The following is a 17757-nucleotide window of genomic DNA, read 5'->3' on the forward strand; positions in this document are numbered from 1 at the left end:
CTCCGTCACCCTAGGATCTCTGGGAGATTGTTTGTATCTTCCTTAGTGAAGACAGATCCAAAGTACCGGTTCAACACAGTCAAGGTACTGTGGCAGACGGTGGGTTTGTAATGGACATTCATCTAAACCCTTTCACTGAGTTGGAGATCAAATGGTTGGTAACAAATCAGAGGAGGGAAAGTGAGAGGAGGAGAGAAACTGGCAACACAGATGATGCATTTTTGAGTTCTGGACAAGAGCAAGAAGCAGAACCAAAGTAGTCTTCAGTGATTCCTATGTTTGTTGTTGAAAACAACTGTCTCCATTTTAAATTCTGTTTTATTGGAGTATTTCAGCAGCATTTGTGCATACCTCATTCCCTAAAGAAGTAAAAATTCCTTAAGGTGTTCTCTGCCGAAATTGCATTCCAGAAAAGACTGTAAAGTTTGAAATATATTAGGGAAGCTCAATATTTACTGGCCCCAGTAAATTTGTTTTTTGAGTGCTAAAGTACTGGCATGTGGTCAATAATTGAGTATGTTTTGATTTGGGACTGTTTTACATAGCAGCGTGGATAATTAGTATAAAATATGGCCTACTATTAATAGAGGCCTTTTGATGGTGCCCAAGGGAATGAGTGATTCCCGTCTCTGATTACAATCACCTCTGCCAGCAGGCTACGTCTGCCCCAGAACAGGAACAGGAACCATCTTCATTCAGTACTCCCATAAATGCCATGTGAATAACCGGCCTTGCAAACAGTCTCTTTAAACATGTACGGTTGACTCTTCTGGGTTCTATTTTATAGCCAAATAGTTTCTTACTCCTGTAATCACTGAAACGCAGTGTGCTAGTCGCTAATCAAAGTTGTTTATGTTTCCCAGACTTATGCAATTCTTGTGAAAGATTCTATCCGTCAAGGTGAAAAACATTACAAGGTGGCCTCAAGGAACAACACAGTGGAATATGTCGTGAAGCAGCTGGAACCAGGTGGAAAGTACACTGTGATCATTAGACTGTTAAACATGAGCAAAGAAGCCACTGTATCTCTAAACCCAGGTAATGCAAATTGTAAGATCTAAAAATATTTTTATAAAAAGAGTATATATAACCAGGCAATGTAATTAATAACTCTTAGAAAAAATCCAGGCATCTTAGTTGCACGTTTATAGAAAGATTGAGACAGTCTTTTGTGCCGCTATCATTTTGTGGTTTCAGAGCAACATTGGTTGAAAGTGTGACTAATATTATACGGGTAAACCGGGGTTTGTTTAGGCAAGGGAAAATCTTATACTAGTGGTATTGGTTTATTATTGTCACGTGTACTGAGATACAATGAAAAACTGGCAGTTGATGAGCCAGATTGCCTTGGTTCACTCTACCTACCTAGAACCATTACCTGGTACAGGAGGAGAGAAGTAAGTTCTCAGTCGTGTTAGATTGCCAGGGAATCCTAACAAGACAGGGGCTTCTCAATCAACCAGCAAGCCCCAGACGTGTGCACGGGGAAGTCTAGGACTTCACTTTCAACAGTTGAACATTGATTGGAACTGCCAGCAGAATAAACATCAGCATGATGTAGCCTAAAACATCTCTGATTCTGTTGCCTGAAGGGGGAATGTTGTGGAGGACATTGGAGTTCTGTGCTCGCATGGCACTATATGATCTTCAATGCATAATTAGTCGAGGTTCGTTCCAAAGAATTGCTCATTGCATGAGCTTCTGTTTCAGTGATGAGGCTTTAGGAAGCAAGCCAAGCGAGCAGATGTGGGAGGAAACTGGAGAGCACCTGGCAGAAACCCGCAGTCACGGGGAGAACGAGTGCTCTCCGGACAGACAACACCCGTGGTTAGGGTTGGACCCTGGTCCCTTGAGCTGTGTATCAGCAGAGCTCACTGCTGCACCATGATGCTGCCTCTATGGAGCTATTGGTTGAAGGAGGAATGTTAGAAGTTAAAAGTGCGGCTGTGAATTGTTATTCCGATAACACTGTTACACTCTATGTAGAACTTTGGATGTTCCCACTAGTTAGTTGCTATTTAGTTTTGTGTTGAAACAAGAAGTAAAATATTAACGGAGCTCCATGCAAAAATATCATTTATACATGTAACTTTTCACCAGCAAAGCAGTAGTCTCTTTGGAGATCTGCATATTCAAACTCTGTTGTAGATAACATTATTTTTACCGTAATTGCTGTAGGAAATCAGAACAGATGAGGCCATACGGCATGTCAAGCCTGCAGTTCCAGTCAATAAGATGATCATTTTCCTGGCTGTTCCCTATTATTCTTGGGATCCTTGTAATGCAGAAATGTATCTATCCCAGTCTTAATGACTTGATATTGATTACTCACTGAGATTTATTTCTTCAGTGTTAGGAAGGTAGTAGTGTAGGAAAATAACTGCATATGCTGGTACAAATCGAAGGTATCACAAAAAGCTGGAGTAACTCAAAGGGTCAGGCAGCATCTCAGAAGAGAAGGAATAGGTGACGTTTTGGGTCGAGACCCTTCAGACTGATGTCAGGGGACAAAGAAAGGATTTAGTTGGAGACAGGAAGACAGTGGGAGAACTGGGAAGGGGAGGGGAAAGAGAGGGACAGAGGAGCTATCTAAAGTTGGAGAAATCAATGTTCATACCGCTGGGGTGTAAGCTGCCCAAGCGAAATATGAGGTGCTGTTCCTCCAATTTGCAGTGGGCCTCTCTATGACAATGAAGGAGGCCCATGACAGAAAGATCAGACTGGGAGTGGGAGGGGAAGTTGAAGTGCTGAGCCACCGGGAGATCAGGTTGGTTAAGGCGGGTTGACCGATACGATTGCCGAGCCTACGTTTGGGCTCGCCGATGTAGTGACTCAGCGGGACAGGCAGCATCTCTGGAGACAAGGAATGGGTGACGTTTCGGGTCGAGACCCTTCTTCAGACTGGTTAGGGATAAGGGAAACGAGAAATATAGACAGTGATGTGGAGAGATAAAGAACAATGAATGAAAGATATGCAAAAAAGTAAAGATGATAAAGGAACCAGGCCATTATAAGCTGTTTGTAGGGTGACAACGAGAAGCTGGTGTGACTTGGGTGGGGGAGGGATAGAGAGAGAGGAAATGCCGGGTCTACCTGAAAAGAGAAATCAATAATCATACCACTGGGCTGTAAGCTGCCCAAGCGAAATATGAGCTTTTTGTTTCTATCTTCAGTTTCAACCAGCATCAGTTCATTCTTACACAGAACATGCTACCATTCTGCTTCTGCAATCATACAAATCGATATATTTTTTAATGTCTTTGTTAACCTTTTAATGGCTCCAAAATAGTGCTGAATAAATAATCACAATTAAACCTAATTTACATAGAAAGTTAGAATAAAAAGTTTGGTTTGGCTTTAAGTCTGCTTTGTGATGAACACATAGAAAATTGTAATAATCTGTGCACTTATCAGGAATTATCATTGTCTGTTTTGAACATGGCGGATGCTATCAGGGTAGTCCGGGGAACTTAATTACTTTTTGAAATTTGCATGGAAAAATAAATAGAATGAGCCATTGTCCGCCTCCAACTATCCTGATCCCAGAGCACTCTTGCCAGAGTTCAGAATCTGGCAAATGAGTTCAAAATGGATCAGCACATTGCTGAATTTTCTTCGTATTTTTGTGCCACAGGAATTGTGACAATGACCCATAGAAGTTGACCAAGATCTTAGCTCAGGGCCAGACATGCTGTGAGGAATGTATCTGGAATGCATCGAACAATGAGCTCTGTCTGTTAGGAGGGTTGCCGGAGGCAGCTGGTGGTATTATGGTATTTTGATAGTTTGAATAACTCATTGTGTCCATATTTTCATTTCATGTTCTCTTGTGGCAGTTCCTCTGTCGGCACCAGAGTCACTGAAAATCCTACCAGAAAAAGACCACATCCTGCTGTTCTGGAAAAGCCTCAGATTAAAAGAACGAAGCTTTAATGACAGCAGGGTAAGTTTGAAGCATGATCAAAAGTCGCAACTATTTACTTGAGCTGACCTCTATTTTATTTAAAGTCATTTGGCCCGTTCGAATAAGCCAAATATGCATATTCAAGACAGCAGAAAGTTATTCGATAATAATTTGTGAATTGCATTTTATCAATCTTGGATATTCTCTCCTAAATTATTTACACACTGACTATTGAATGTCACAGGAATCAATAGGGAACTTTATTGTTATTTTTTCCACTAGTGTGCATATTATTATGCCCTGCTACCGTGAGTATTTTAGCCATCCTTTTTCCAAATAAAAATGTAGGTCCTCCCATTATGTGAGATTGTAACTGGGTCGAATGAATGATATGGTAGACGTTCTCCTTTGGGAGTTGGGTTATAACTCATGGAAGGTCCACATTGGACCATGACGTGAAACGGGGCTCATTCCTCGAAATATCATTATGAAATTTTGCTCAAATAAAAAACGAAATAATTTTGCGTTTCATTCTCTAATTTGAATAGATTTATACATAACTACAAAGAGACTTATTCTAGTCACAGTAATCAATTGCTTTACCAGTATTGAGAACAGCACTGTGACTGCCACTGTGCTTTGACACATTAGATTCCTGATGTTGATAGTGTAGCTGGCTGGGGGGGCGAAGATATGATGAGATAATGTTGGGACGTGCGTGTAGAGATTTGCAGAATCAGTAAGTTGCTCTGGGTCGGTTCTCATATTTACATACAAACATTATTAAACAACACTTGGCACGATGCTTTGGAGTCTACATTTCCAATTGAATCTCCAAACACCCTAGGATGTGGAAGTTCAAGGAGAAAGAAATGAGCCAAGCGTGATATATTAGAGATGGTGAACGTAGATTTACAAATTACTTCTGACGGTAGAATGGAAGTTTATGGACAAAAGAAGTACAGTGAATGTTACATTTCCAAGACGCATTTTATAAAGTCACACAAAGGTTTATGAGATAATTTGAACCTTAATGGATGTAAAATGTTAAAAGGACAGAAAATGGAGCTGCGTGCAATGTGCTGGCTCTTGAGCAAGAGAAGGATCGTAGCAAAAATAGTGCAAGGAGTGGTTAAAGAATAGAGAGAAATAAGTTTGGGGGAAGACTAGGTTACCAAGTTATGAACAAGCAAATATCTGCAGATGCTGGATATCTGATATATAAGAATATGTTACTTTGGCAATCAGGCAGTATCAGTACCTAACAGAGGTAAACTTACATCAATGACCCTTTGTCTCCTTGTGCAGTGCTGTACTTGTCGGCTGTCCCCAGCATCTGCAGCCTTTCTGTCAGGGTCCAAGTGAATACCAAGGATTTAAGTTTGTCTACTTGGTATAAGTGTAAATTGTCCCTAGTATGCGTGTAGGCTTGTGTTAATGTGCGGGGATCTCTGGTCGGCGTGGGCTCGGTGGGCCAAAGGGCCTGTTTCTGCGCTGTATCTCTAAACTAAAACGAACTAAACATATTGATAGTGCAGATTTCTGAGTTTAACAAAGTTCATCATCTTGATCAAGGTGTCCTTAAGGTGGTTGGAAACATTCTATCTAATAGGCATCTCAAGACACTGTTCCTGCTTCCTAATCTGTCTTTGACTCTTGGTTTTGTTATGTTTCTATTGGAAAGCAGTGAAATGAGACTTTAAAGGATGGCGATGCAGCAGCCTAAACTTAATGCTGCAATTGGGATTTTTTTCATAAGTGATCTAGTTTACTGATAATTTGTTTTTGTTTTTTATATGGCTGTTATTTTCATCAGCAAATGAAGCTTGTATCTTCCACCAGAATAACAGTAGCCAATACTAGATGACTAGAACCCATAAAATCTCACTCATTTGGTATGATGCTCATCTGTACGTACAAGCATTACATTTTGACAGATTTCACTCTTTAAATAATTGACACTCATCATATTAAATGGTTCTGTGATCTATCCGACTCTTTGCCATAAATTTTGCTCCCATCTTCCCCCAGTGATACCAGCTTTGCATGTTTCAGCGAGTTACACAGAGGGTGAGTCAGGTTCTTGCATCCGTGTTGCAAAATAATCATTCCCTGGAGGGCATTTCTTCTTTACGATGATTGAGTAGAATTTGGTACACTTAATTACTCTTTTATAAACAGTAATAGGCTGGATGAGTAAATAAAAGCTTTTGCGAGGAAGGGTTTCTGGTTTACAGCTCCCATGAGGTAAGTTGGATACTTTTTATTTCAGAAGATTTAATGAGTTTCCAAAATAGCTAGTGTTCTGCACGATTGTTTCTCCCTGCTTTCATTGATGCTTAAGTACTGAATGAATGTAGAGAGTATGTAATGGCTAATTGAGTGATCTAATACTCCTCCCTTGATGATGACTGGTGATTATTAAAAGGATTCAATGTGACATGAGAACACTGTAGATATTCATGAATCATCTGTTTTGCAATAGCAAAGACATTTATGTAGAGAACCTTTTTGAGATGACATGTGTGGTGACCAGGCAATTGGAAGGGGGAAGAAATCTCTAAAAAATCAATATGCATTAGGAGAAGAGTGTGAATGTGTGTGTTAAGCATTTCCTTAACTCAAATTGGTATTCGTCATAATGGTATTACTAAAGATAGATTGCATCACAAATATCTATTGAATGAAATACCTACTAGATTAGTGCGGGTGTCGGGGGTTATGGGGCGAAGGCAGGAGAATGGGGTTGAGGGAAAGAAAGATCAGCCGTGATTGAATGGCAGAATAGACGATGGGCCAAATGGCCTTATTTTGCTCCTATCAATTATGAACTTAGGAGTGTGAGTGTTGATACGTTGCCTACCCTTCCTCTGTAATTGTTACCGGTGGAGTAATTGTACATTTGTTCTAACCTATTCAGGAATTAAACCATAGAAATTGTTCACGGACCAGAAATGATTAAGTGCCTCCTGCAGCAATTCCTCGGCCCATGTTAATATGTTTGGCTGTGGCAGGGGGGCCCACTTCTGTCTGCATGTTTGTGTGTGTGTTGAATTCGCACTACGATGCATTTCCCTGTGAACTGCACACTCTACGGATAGATGAAATGGAAGAAAAACTACAACGCCTAACATGTTGTCCTTTGTTTAACCTAGGGTTATGAGATCCATATATTTGATCATAAGATCAATACAACAGTATGCCTTGGCAATACAACGGAAAACATCTTCAGGATTTCTGATCTAAAGTTTGGCCACAACTACACCTTTACCGTACAGGCTAGATGCTTGTACAATGGACAGATCTGTGGTGCACCTGCTACCCTCCTCTATGATAAACTTGGCAATGGTGAGGTCAAGAAAAATTGATGATTAGTGCGCAGACCACGAGTAATTCATGGTTAATAATGAACACAATACTTGGCTTTGCTACTGTAATTATTACGTGCATACTTCTCCATTATTTGCTTTGTCAAAGTATCAAAGAATGGTCAATTATATTATTGTTCATCAAAGATAAAGCAATGCATAATTTACACCAGCACAAAACATGTAATGATTTCCAATGTATTTTTAGAAGGTTTTTTGACCCAGAAATCATTTTAATTTTTAATCTACAGACTGATTATTTTTTCTTTTCATTCTGCTCTGCTGGTACAGTCTGCAGATGACTGCCCTTCAATTTGATTTGTAGTCAATGTTGGACTTTTTCCCCTCTTCCTTTTAGTCATTAGTTCCCAAGTTATAGCTTTAAAGCTGTGTTAGGAGTCAGGAACAATATTAAAATTTAGTTTACTTTTAGTCCTTGAAACTTTAGTGCCTTTGAAACTTTAGTCCTCGTAGCTGGTAGTGGTTGCAGGTTTGAGGGTGAACCAGGCAAGTAACTGCAATGTAATTTGTCGATGGTACTCACAACAGCCTCTCTTTATGGGTGAAGATATTTGATGTGGTATTCGGGGTACCAATGAAAGCATTTACATTATTTTGGATGATTTCAAGGTTTTTTTGGTGCTATTGGAATCTTGCTTATCCAGGCATGTTGAGTACTTGCTGTCATACTCTAAATGTGTCTGTAGTTCATGGAAAGGCCCCAAGATGTCAGAAATTGATCCATTTATAACTGAATACCGAGCCTCTTTTGCTCTGCCCTTGAAGTTGTTGTATTTGTGTTGCTGGTCCACATGGTCACTGCCATTGAAGGTCTGGGACATCTTATTAGACTTTCTCTTGTTGAAGATGGCCATCCTGCTCAAGATGGTGATGCAAGTAATCTTTGCTACTTATCAGCTGTTACCCGAACAGGTGGCCTTTCGTGCTGCACATAGGTGTGGACTGCTTCATTTGCTCAGGAATCTCACATTGAATTAAACATTGTGCAGTTGTTACTCTCCCATTTCTAACCTTGTCAAAGAAAGATAAAATGGCTGGACACTTGGAACTTCTCATTCCAGCCATTAAGTTTTGCCCTAATAAAAAGAGGTTTGAATGTCTGTTTTCAATCATTTACTAGGAACTGCAGCTCTCAATGCAACAAAAGTGAGGCACGCCCCCCTCACTTACTGAGATTCTAGAGAGATTTTACAACCAGGATAAGCTAAGGCGAGCCAAGATTTTCCATGCAAATTGAAAAATAGATAATTCTGATGTTTTTAACCCCAGAAAAAGTCCTATATTTTATGATTGTTTGGTGCATTGAATAAGGAGGAAATAACACACAATTTCCCACTATTAAATGGTCAGCAATGCCTTTAGACCTTTACCTTCTTGACTAACATGGACGGAGAAAAGTTTTAAAGGCATTTCAATCGTCTGCAACGGGAAATTAGTGTGGAACTAAATAAAGTTCCAAACTTCCTTTAGGATTTGCAAGATTTTTCTATATTAAATAGGATCTGGAGCTTCATCTTTGAGAAATTATAGGCCCCATAAAACTAAAAGTTTTACAACTTTTGGCAAAACTATGCATATAATGTATTTATTTTGTTCAAATGAGGAGTATTTTGAATAACAAGGGCCCCTTTAAAGCTTTACTTTGACAGTGGTAACTGAATTAGATAATTAGTTAATGGAATTTTGAACCACCAAATTGAATTGTCAAGCCACAAGATTTAGTGACTAAAATTACAGGATGCCAGTGGCTAATGACTCCTGTTTCTCATTTACAGTTTTTGTTCTTTGATTTAAAGAAGAGCTGCTTAAAAATGCTGACTGCATACAGAAGTAGAAAAATAAATTAATTCCCAGGTCTGATTTTACTAACGTCTGAGGCTAGAACATCAGAATAATGCAGAATTAGCAAACTGCACCTAAGAACAACCTATAGGCAGAAAGACCAAGGTAGAGGAACAAAAGATTTCTGGATGCTTGTAATCTGTACAGTGCATTATTTTAAAATAAAAAGTATACTTTTCAAGCAGTACAGAATCATTAAAACTTAATGTAGGGCCAGAGGAAATAAATATTGCCACTGATCAGCTGGTCGTTACTTAAGGTCGAGTGGTTTTATTACCCCTAGGATGCCAGGATTGGTTTGTCTTTTGCTCCCAGATGTATTTGCAGAGTGTTCTGCTTGTCTTGTGTCACTTGTTTTTGTTGTTGATGGGACCACTTAGTTAACAATCTGCAAGTGATCCACACATGGATTTGAAATTCTCTGTCTCTCGATTGAAATAGCGATCGTTAATTAACTTTTGGTTTGCTTGTCTTTCTCCCAAGCGGCAGATCCATCTTCTTCAAGAAGTTCCAAGTCCACCGATGTAGCGGCCATCGTGGTGCCAGTGATGTTCTTGCTCCTGGTCACGCTGGGCATCGGCTTTGTTGTGCTATATGTTCGGCATCGAAGGCTTCAGAACAGTTTTACAGCCTTTGCCAACAGTCACTATAATTCTCGATTAGGCTCTGCTGTGTTTTCTGCAGGTGATGAGCTAGGTAAGAGTTTGCTCAGTGTGCATAGAAAAGCTGTAACTTGGGTATTACTTATAATTTTATCCTGCAGACTAAAATGTCACAAGATCCTCATCCCGTACCCTTACTTTATTAGACATGAAATGCTGGAGTAACTCAGCTGCCATGTTGTTAAACCGATGCTGGAGATTAAAAAAAACAGGTCGTGCCGATCAATTATATTGAACTGAAATTTTAACTGCACTGTCGAAAGTTCTATAAAAAAGATCTAACATGACTTCCATAAGATGCTCAAATGATCCACACAAATGTCAAACCTGAAATCTGTGAAGATTAATTAGAATTCCTAATTAATGGATAAGAAACAAGGCAAGGAATATACCTGTATGTATATTAGAAAAAGTATCACTAATTTGAGGAGTTGGGTCAGAGAAGCAGAATGTTTCCTGAGTGAACAGCCCTGAAGTTAGAGTTTATACCATTGTTATTTCTGATTTCTAGGATTACACAGGCATGACTTCGAGCAATGTGGACTTCTGGTTATTGAGAAATACTTAGGTGCTACAAACAATATAATGCAAAGTCAGGACACTGGTCCCAAGTGCCAGGCATCTCAGTGATGATGGAAGACTGGAGATAATTTACTTTCTCAGCTTGGACATGTCTCAAATGATTGCGATGGTTTAAAATTTAAGATATGGATAAAGTTAAACCAGAGCATTAATTGAATATACAGTTAGAAATCACATTCAACGAAAATAATCGGAAAATACCGTTTCATTGAGCATGATCTGGCAAATCACTGGAATACAATCCAGACGTGATTGGTATCCAGTGGATGAGAATATTTGAATATATGTGGATGTTTGAATTAAATGAAAGCAAATGTCCATCTCCCATCTGTAATTATATTTTGCAGTTTAGTTGAATGGATGAGCTAATTATTACTGAGGCATTTTACTGGAAAACTGTCATGTGGTTTTCTGTTCAATAGCAGATTTTCCAGAAAAATCTTTACTAGTTTTCCTTTTATGGATAAGGAAGTAGTGACACACACCTAAAGATAACTTGGTGGTTATAGTCTATCCATTGGTTTTCTGCAAGTTGTATTTCTGTGCTCAACTCCATTTTACTAGAGCTGATCATTGAAATTGAGAAAAGCCTCCTACATTATGTTCAAAATGCACATTAAATGATGTAAAAACTGACTCGATTTGTGGTGTCAGTTGTTTGAAAATGGAACATTACCAATAATGATTGTATTGGTACTTCCTGTATTAGAAAATCCTCTAATTATGGAGGATTATATTAAGTATGGATTTCAGAAAATAGATTTTTCAGTTTTCTTGTAGATTAATTTCCGTTCACTGAATTACTGCTAATCATGTTCTGTGTCTGTTTTAGGTGACGATGAAGATGCACCCTTGATTAATGGTTTTTCAGATGATGTGCCAATGGTAATTGCATGAAGACCTTGCTGCAAACAAGAGGTTAAAGAATTCTTCTCGGAAATCTTAGCAGCAGGAAGAAAAATCTTTTAAAAATGCACTTTTCTGTGTTGCATTACATTATTTTTATATGGACCAAAAATTAGACTTTATTGTAATGCGCTGTGATATTTGGATAAAATGGAAAGGTGTGTATTGCAGCCCTAGTCCCTGACTGTAGGCTTTTGCACAGCTTTGCTTGTGTTCTTTGTCTGCAGGCAACTCTTACTTTTCAGGTTATTTGCTTGGTGGATGTTAATGGTTGCAACCCCTCTTTCTGATGGTCTGTAAATTAGACTGATTTATCAGTAGAAAGTTAAATCAAATTTCAATACTATTTTCTATAGTCATGGCTTAATAATAATTACGATAAAACAGTTAATCAGAAGATTATAAGACAACTTATAATACCACATCAAATTAGTTTGTTAAATCATGTATTGAAGTGTGCCAATTTCTTAATATCTCATAATTTTGCAACAAAAAAATTCTGTTTCTAGTGAAATATTATAATTAGTGCAATTAATACTTTCACTACTTCCTCGTGTTGCTGTTTTAAAATGTCCATTTATTTAAAAAATCAAAAATAATATACTTTTTATTAACAACATAATCATGAAGTAGGCCATTGCAATATACTTCATTTCCTCTACGATCTCAATTTGCGTTGTGCCCATATTAAATTAGTTATTTCAGTATGCCTCTTGCGTATTCCTGCAAGATACAATTTCACAATCACCTTCATTGAACCTTACAACAATACCAAACAGCAGGAAGTTATTTGGCTGAAGACTGTACCAGCTTTTGAAAAGACTTGTACAGTTCATTTCATTTGCACAGTCTTTGTTCCTTGCTCTGCACGTTTCCACATTCAAGTATTAATCCAATTCCATTTTGAAAGTTTTTATTGAATCTGCTTCCATTTCCCTTTGAATAATGAATTCCAGATCATTGCAACTCGCTGCTTTTTCAGGAAGAATTAATTTTGCCATTTACTACAAAGTTACTGAGCAAATTAACACACCACTCGGTCGGTCACTGCGGCGTATTTTGTTTCCCAAAGCAGGGTTATGGTCCTCTATTTATTTAGTTTTTTCCTCCCAGATCAGCATATATTTATCTTGTGTTGTTTTAGTACGCACAACCCTAAGTTGCCTTCATTTAGAATAGTATAAAATGGTCTTATCCCATAATTTCGTTTTTAAGCAGAAAGATTGAATATTCCCAAATCCATTATCTTTTTTTTGGGAAAAATGAACCCAGCTGGGCGAACTAAAATGTACTCACAGCGATTTTGTTTTTTTCTCTTAAATCTGTTTTTTTCCCCAGTTTCTTTCTTCATTTACAGAACTACACAGCTGCCAATCTCTTGCCTCATAAACTTGATGAGATTGGCCAAAAGAGTTTTATTGCTCACTAGTATGTGGAGGGCGGAAAGGCATTTCTTTGCGAAAAGAACCTTGGTGCCCTTGCTCAATTACAGGGAAGACACATTGGCAACCCGGTACTATGCAATTGGACAGGTGCATTGAAATGCCCCATTTACCTTGCAGCTTATACTGAAGTTGACCTGTCTTCCCATAATACTGCCTTCACGTTTTTAAAAAGTTAGCATTAATTTTGCTTTTTGAAACTCAGCTGGATTTTTGTGAATGTGTGCACCATAGAAATAATTTCTTACCAGATCTCTTGTAAACCAGAATTGTTTAATTGACCCGTAGATAGGATGAGTGCAACTGCTGCAAAATGTACTACTGCATTGTTACTCAGTAACTGTGGTTGATATTTTATCAAGAAAGTTTATGTCACAGCAGAAAAATCCCTGCCTTTTTCTGTTTTTGCTTCTGGCCAATTTGCTGCATATTTTCAACGTTTCCTATGTCACCCCTGGATTTTCAGCATCTGCTGTTTTTATTAAAAATAATAATTCATCTCAATAATGAACCATACACTTCATGCCAGTACTGCATCAACATACTTGGAACCCTGGACTGTAAATTATATCCAACCTTACGATTAATGTATACTTTTTAATTCCCATTTAACAATGCGAAAACAATTTTAAAAGTTTTGTTACGAAATCTTGTTAAAGTTGGTAGGTCATGTTTTTGAGTAGCGCACGGGTGTAACTTAATTACTGCACATTCATAATATTAGAGACTGTACTGTGAAGAGCAATGCATAAGTGATCACTTTGGGACCAAAGGATTGACTTCAGATGAGTAGTTTTGGAGTTTGTTACTGAGATGTGATGGTAGTTTGACCATCAGAAACAGAGTGCAACTTCAAGTTGGAGAATACCACAAGGCTGCCAGCAATTGCCAATTTTGTATTGCTCCTGATCATGTTTTCAACATAAGATAGAATTGTTTGCCCTTGCCCTTATTGAAGAACATCCAAAAGGGTTTAGATCCCACAACTGGACATACACAACAAGTTATTTCCAAATTTAGCGCAATAGTTATCTGCAATAGTTAAGTAAGTAATATCAGGAATAGCAGCTACTCTGCTTGAGTCTGTTCTGCCCATTCAATAAGATCATGCACGATTCGAAGCACTATCATTCGTAGTTTCAAGACCAAGCTCTCTTACACCACATTGTAATTGGTTTTGTGCGTCGGTCAGGAGCAAAATATCCAATCTTAAACCAAAGGACGGAATCGCCCAATTTTAATCGTTTTTAATATTGATGTATATTCTGAATTATGTATTTGCTAAAAGATTTTGACGTAGATCTATTGCAGGTAATATCACTTTGAATTTCCTCGTAATCACACAAGATGTAATTATGTTTTCATAATTAGATTTGAGACTGGAAATAGGTTCAAATTCTGTTCTGAAGAAGAACCAAAAAATATGGATTATAATAACAGTTGAGGGCTAAACAGATAATTGCAACAAGATTTTTAAACTATCTTAATTAAGTAATTTAAATTGCCCTAATTATTAATAAATATTTTCACGACATGTTACCTCAGAAATCCAAACAACATGCATTGGATACATTTTTTGTCAAAGTCTACTGGATGGCAGAAAGTCCAAAGGAATCGAAATTGATGACAACAATCCCCATTGTTAAGAGCATTGTGTCTTAACACACGTTTTAAAGTGAAATTTGACAGAAGGATAGGACATCTGCCTGTATTGTAGTGATGTGTTAGGCTGCTAAAAATGAAATTCTTGCATAACAAGATTTATAATTTACATTTTGCTGAGGAATTTGGCATGTTTAAACAACCATCCATCCACAAGAGCATTTTTTAGACACCCTTTTTTAAATTTGTCCTTTTTTCAAAACGTTTCAAAAGTGTACACCTGCATGATACAGACCTGAAGCCTTGTTTGCAGCCTCCTGTATGATTATGCTGAACTTGATCACGAATCCGTGTGACATTTTGTCCAAAGCGCATATTTTGAAGGGAAAAGTGATTTTTGTTAAATAATAATGTTGACCCTCCGCTATCTTTCTAGTTGGAAAATCCATCACATGATTCTTGGCAATCTGCTGTCTTGGAGAAGTTTCACTGTTTGGTAGTAATGTGATTCCGTGTTTAAAGTGAAGCCTTTCTTAAAATTAATCAATATTTTTTGCATTTTATTTAAGTCACATGAATGTACTGTTTTACTGCTGGGTCATTAGAGTGGGGTGTCCAGCAGGGCTGCTGATTTTTAATATATGGTACTACTTTGTTTTAATTTTCCTGTGTTTTCATTTAATTTCTTGCCTTAAAACTGGATTGTTCTGTTCTGTACAAGAGAATGCTTAAAAGCCTTTAAATCATTCTGCCGCATCTGCCTTATTGAGCAAATCTTAAGTGTCTGTTTTTGTGCATCAGCCTTTAATAATTTCTCCCACCCCCATTCCCCACAATTGAATTGCACATGAAGATTCACATGCTCCACTCTTCTTCAGCCAGCACCTATTAGAACACTTTGTGGTTTTAGTGTACTATATTTGCTTTGAAAATACATTTGATCGCTTAAACTTGTAGAGAAAGAAAATGCATATCAAATTCCAAAGTTGCAGATTGGACAATGCACAGTGTACAATAGTGGGTGTTTTTGTATAAATGGAGAATATGTTTTTAAAAAAAGTGTAAATTTTGGGAAAATAATGCTATGTATCTATGTTTTATGTTTGGTAGTAATTAGCGATCATTGAAAGCACAGTAGATGGTTTGCATGGGGATGCAGAGAGTTACTCTGTCTATAACAATATAAATCACGCCTCGCATTTATGTTCCATGTTTTCAGAAATAAAATATTACAAGACAAATCTTGAATTAAGCATAGTTGTGCCAGAAACAGTCAAAATTAGTGGTACTGAAGATGTTCCGATTCAGTTTGTTCACACTGTGTTTTGATTCACAGCCTGTTGTGATGTGAGACTTTGCACTAATGGAATATTGGGTGAATTGTATGACAGACCTCTGATTCTTTAATCAACTATTGCTGTACACTTTTGGAAGGGGTGCAATGTGCTTTAAATGTGGATTTATTTCACTTAATAAATTTTACTTGGATCAAGACTTTTAGGAGTTTTTCAGTTTTAACTGATTCTTCAACCACAGGTAATATATGTCATGTAAGATGATTTAAATTGTTTGTTTGCAACTTTTATTCCCACAATTCTTAATTTTTCCTCCATTCCTAACAATATTTTCTTTCCTAAGTTTGTTCAAAGGAAAATTACAAATGAGGGTACCTTACTGTGACAATATGATGCTGTGAACTTTAACACATGGGCATTAATTTAGTACGCACACATTTTTTTGGAAGAGTGGTAAACCACTCTAGCACAGTTGCTGTTCACTTGACAATATTCAGTGGAAACCATGGCGAATGGGATCCTTTTCCCTCACTTCCACTCATCCCAAGTTGATCAACATTTTGTATCAAACTATCCTCTTATTATGATTTGGGGGATCACAAAATGCTGGAGTAATTCAGCAGGTCAGGCAACATCTCGGGAGAGAAGGAATGGGTAACGTTTCGGGTCGAGACCCTTCTTCAGACTGAAGAAGGGTCTCGACCCGAAACGTCACCCATTCCTTCTCTCCTGAGATGCTGCCTTACCTGCTGAGTTACTCCAGCATTTTGTGATACCTTCGATTTGTACCAGCATCTGCAGTTATTTTCCTACAGTTCCGGGAGTTAAGTGGTAAATTAACCTGCCCTAAGTTGTTTAAGATTAATAGAGAAAGTTTTGATCTCTGTTTAAACTCTCTCTCCTTAAATTGATTTTGGAGAAAGGCAAAAAGCATTCGGCACGAGCTCAGTTTGTATATATGGTCTTTCTGTAACTTTAATTCAATCAGCCCTTCATTCTTTTCTACGTAGCTTTGAGTTTGAATGAAACATTAGACTATTTGATTATTTTTAAACCAAACCGTGTTTCTTTTACAACATTCGTCTGAGATCAAGGTACTTTGAATATCCATTGTAAGCAGCTTCAAAAGCTAGAATTTTAAACTTTCTATGATTTAATGGATAGAACATAAAACAGTATAGCACAGTCTCAGGTCCTTTGTCCTGTAATGTCTGTGCCAAATATGATGCTAAATTAAACATGTCTCTGCCTGCGTGTGATCTATATCCTCCATTTGCTGTGTGTCCATGTGCCAATATATGTCTATATGTCCCTCATGATTTGATGTACTATCAGGTCTTCCCTCTACCTCAAACACTTCAGAGAAAAACAAATCATGTTTGTCCAAAGATGGATACAGAGTGCTGGAGTAACTCAGCGGGTCAGGCAGCATCTCTGGAGAAAATGGATAGGTCACATTTTGAATCGGGACCCTTCTTCAGGCTGATTATGGGGGGTTGGAAGGGGACTAGAAGCAAGAAAAGATCAGGACAAATTATGGCTGGCAACAGATGACCTCAGATAGGATGGTTCCCTGATAGATCAATTGTTGGCATGGGATAATGTGATCCTAGGAAGGATCACAGGCTGGGTTATAAGCTACCCACGTGAAATATGTGGTGCTGTTCCCCAATTTGCGTGAGGTAGAAGGCAGGTGTATCTCCTGCGATTGCTGGGGTTAAAAAAAAAACTGGGGACAGGGTAGTTTGGGTGGGAAGAGATGAGAGAACCAAGGATTTGCAGAGGGAGCAATCTCAGTGGAAAGGAGTAGAGATGGAAAGATGTGATGAGTGGTGGGATCACGTTGGAGGTGACAGAGATGTTGGAGGATGACGTGTTGCATGTGGAGGCGGGTGGGGCAAGTGGTGATCGGGGAGCCCTATCCTTGTTTGTCCAACCTCTCCCTATAGATCATACCCTCTAATACAGGCAGCATTCTGGTATACCTCCTCTGCACCCTCTCCAAACCTTCCACATCCTTCTGAGGCAACCAAAAGGGCCACACTACTCCAAATGCAGCCTAACCAAAGTTGTATAAAGCTGCAACATGACTTCCTGAGTTATATTCTCAATTCCCTGACGGATTAAAGCAAG

General features: G+C 38.2%; 1 protein-coding gene across 2 annotated transcripts in view; it reads left to right on the forward strand.

The window, feature by feature from the left end:
• sorl1 (sortilin-related receptor, L(DLR class) A repeats containing) overlaps positions 1–15823 on the forward strand; it is a 118410-nt gene extending 102587 nt beyond the window's left edge. Inside the window, exons 44-48 of one of the 2 annotated variants that reach the window (XM_078426831.1) lie at positions 864–1038; positions 3837–3943; positions 7060–7252; positions 9619–9831; positions 11212–15823. In XM_078426831.1, the coding sequence (XP_078282957.1) occupies positions 864–1038; positions 3837–3943; positions 7060–7252; positions 9619–9831; positions 11212–11276 (753 nt within the window). In that variant the 3' untranslated portion in view covers positions 11277–15823. The remainder of the gene's footprint in view (positions 1–863; positions 1039–3836; positions 3944–7059; positions 7253–9618; positions 9832–11211) is intronic. The other variant, XM_078426832.1, reaches the window with a different exon arrangement.
• Positions 15824–17757: the final 1934 nt, after the last annotated feature.

This window comes from Rhinoraja longicauda, chromosome 32 (assembly GCF_053455715.1).
Source record: "Rhinoraja longicauda isolate Sanriku21f chromosome 32, sRhiLon1.1, whole genome shotgun sequence".
Classification (NCBI taxonomy): domain Eukaryota; kingdom Metazoa; phylum Chordata; class Chondrichthyes; order Rajiformes; family Arhynchobatidae; genus Rhinoraja; species Rhinoraja longicauda.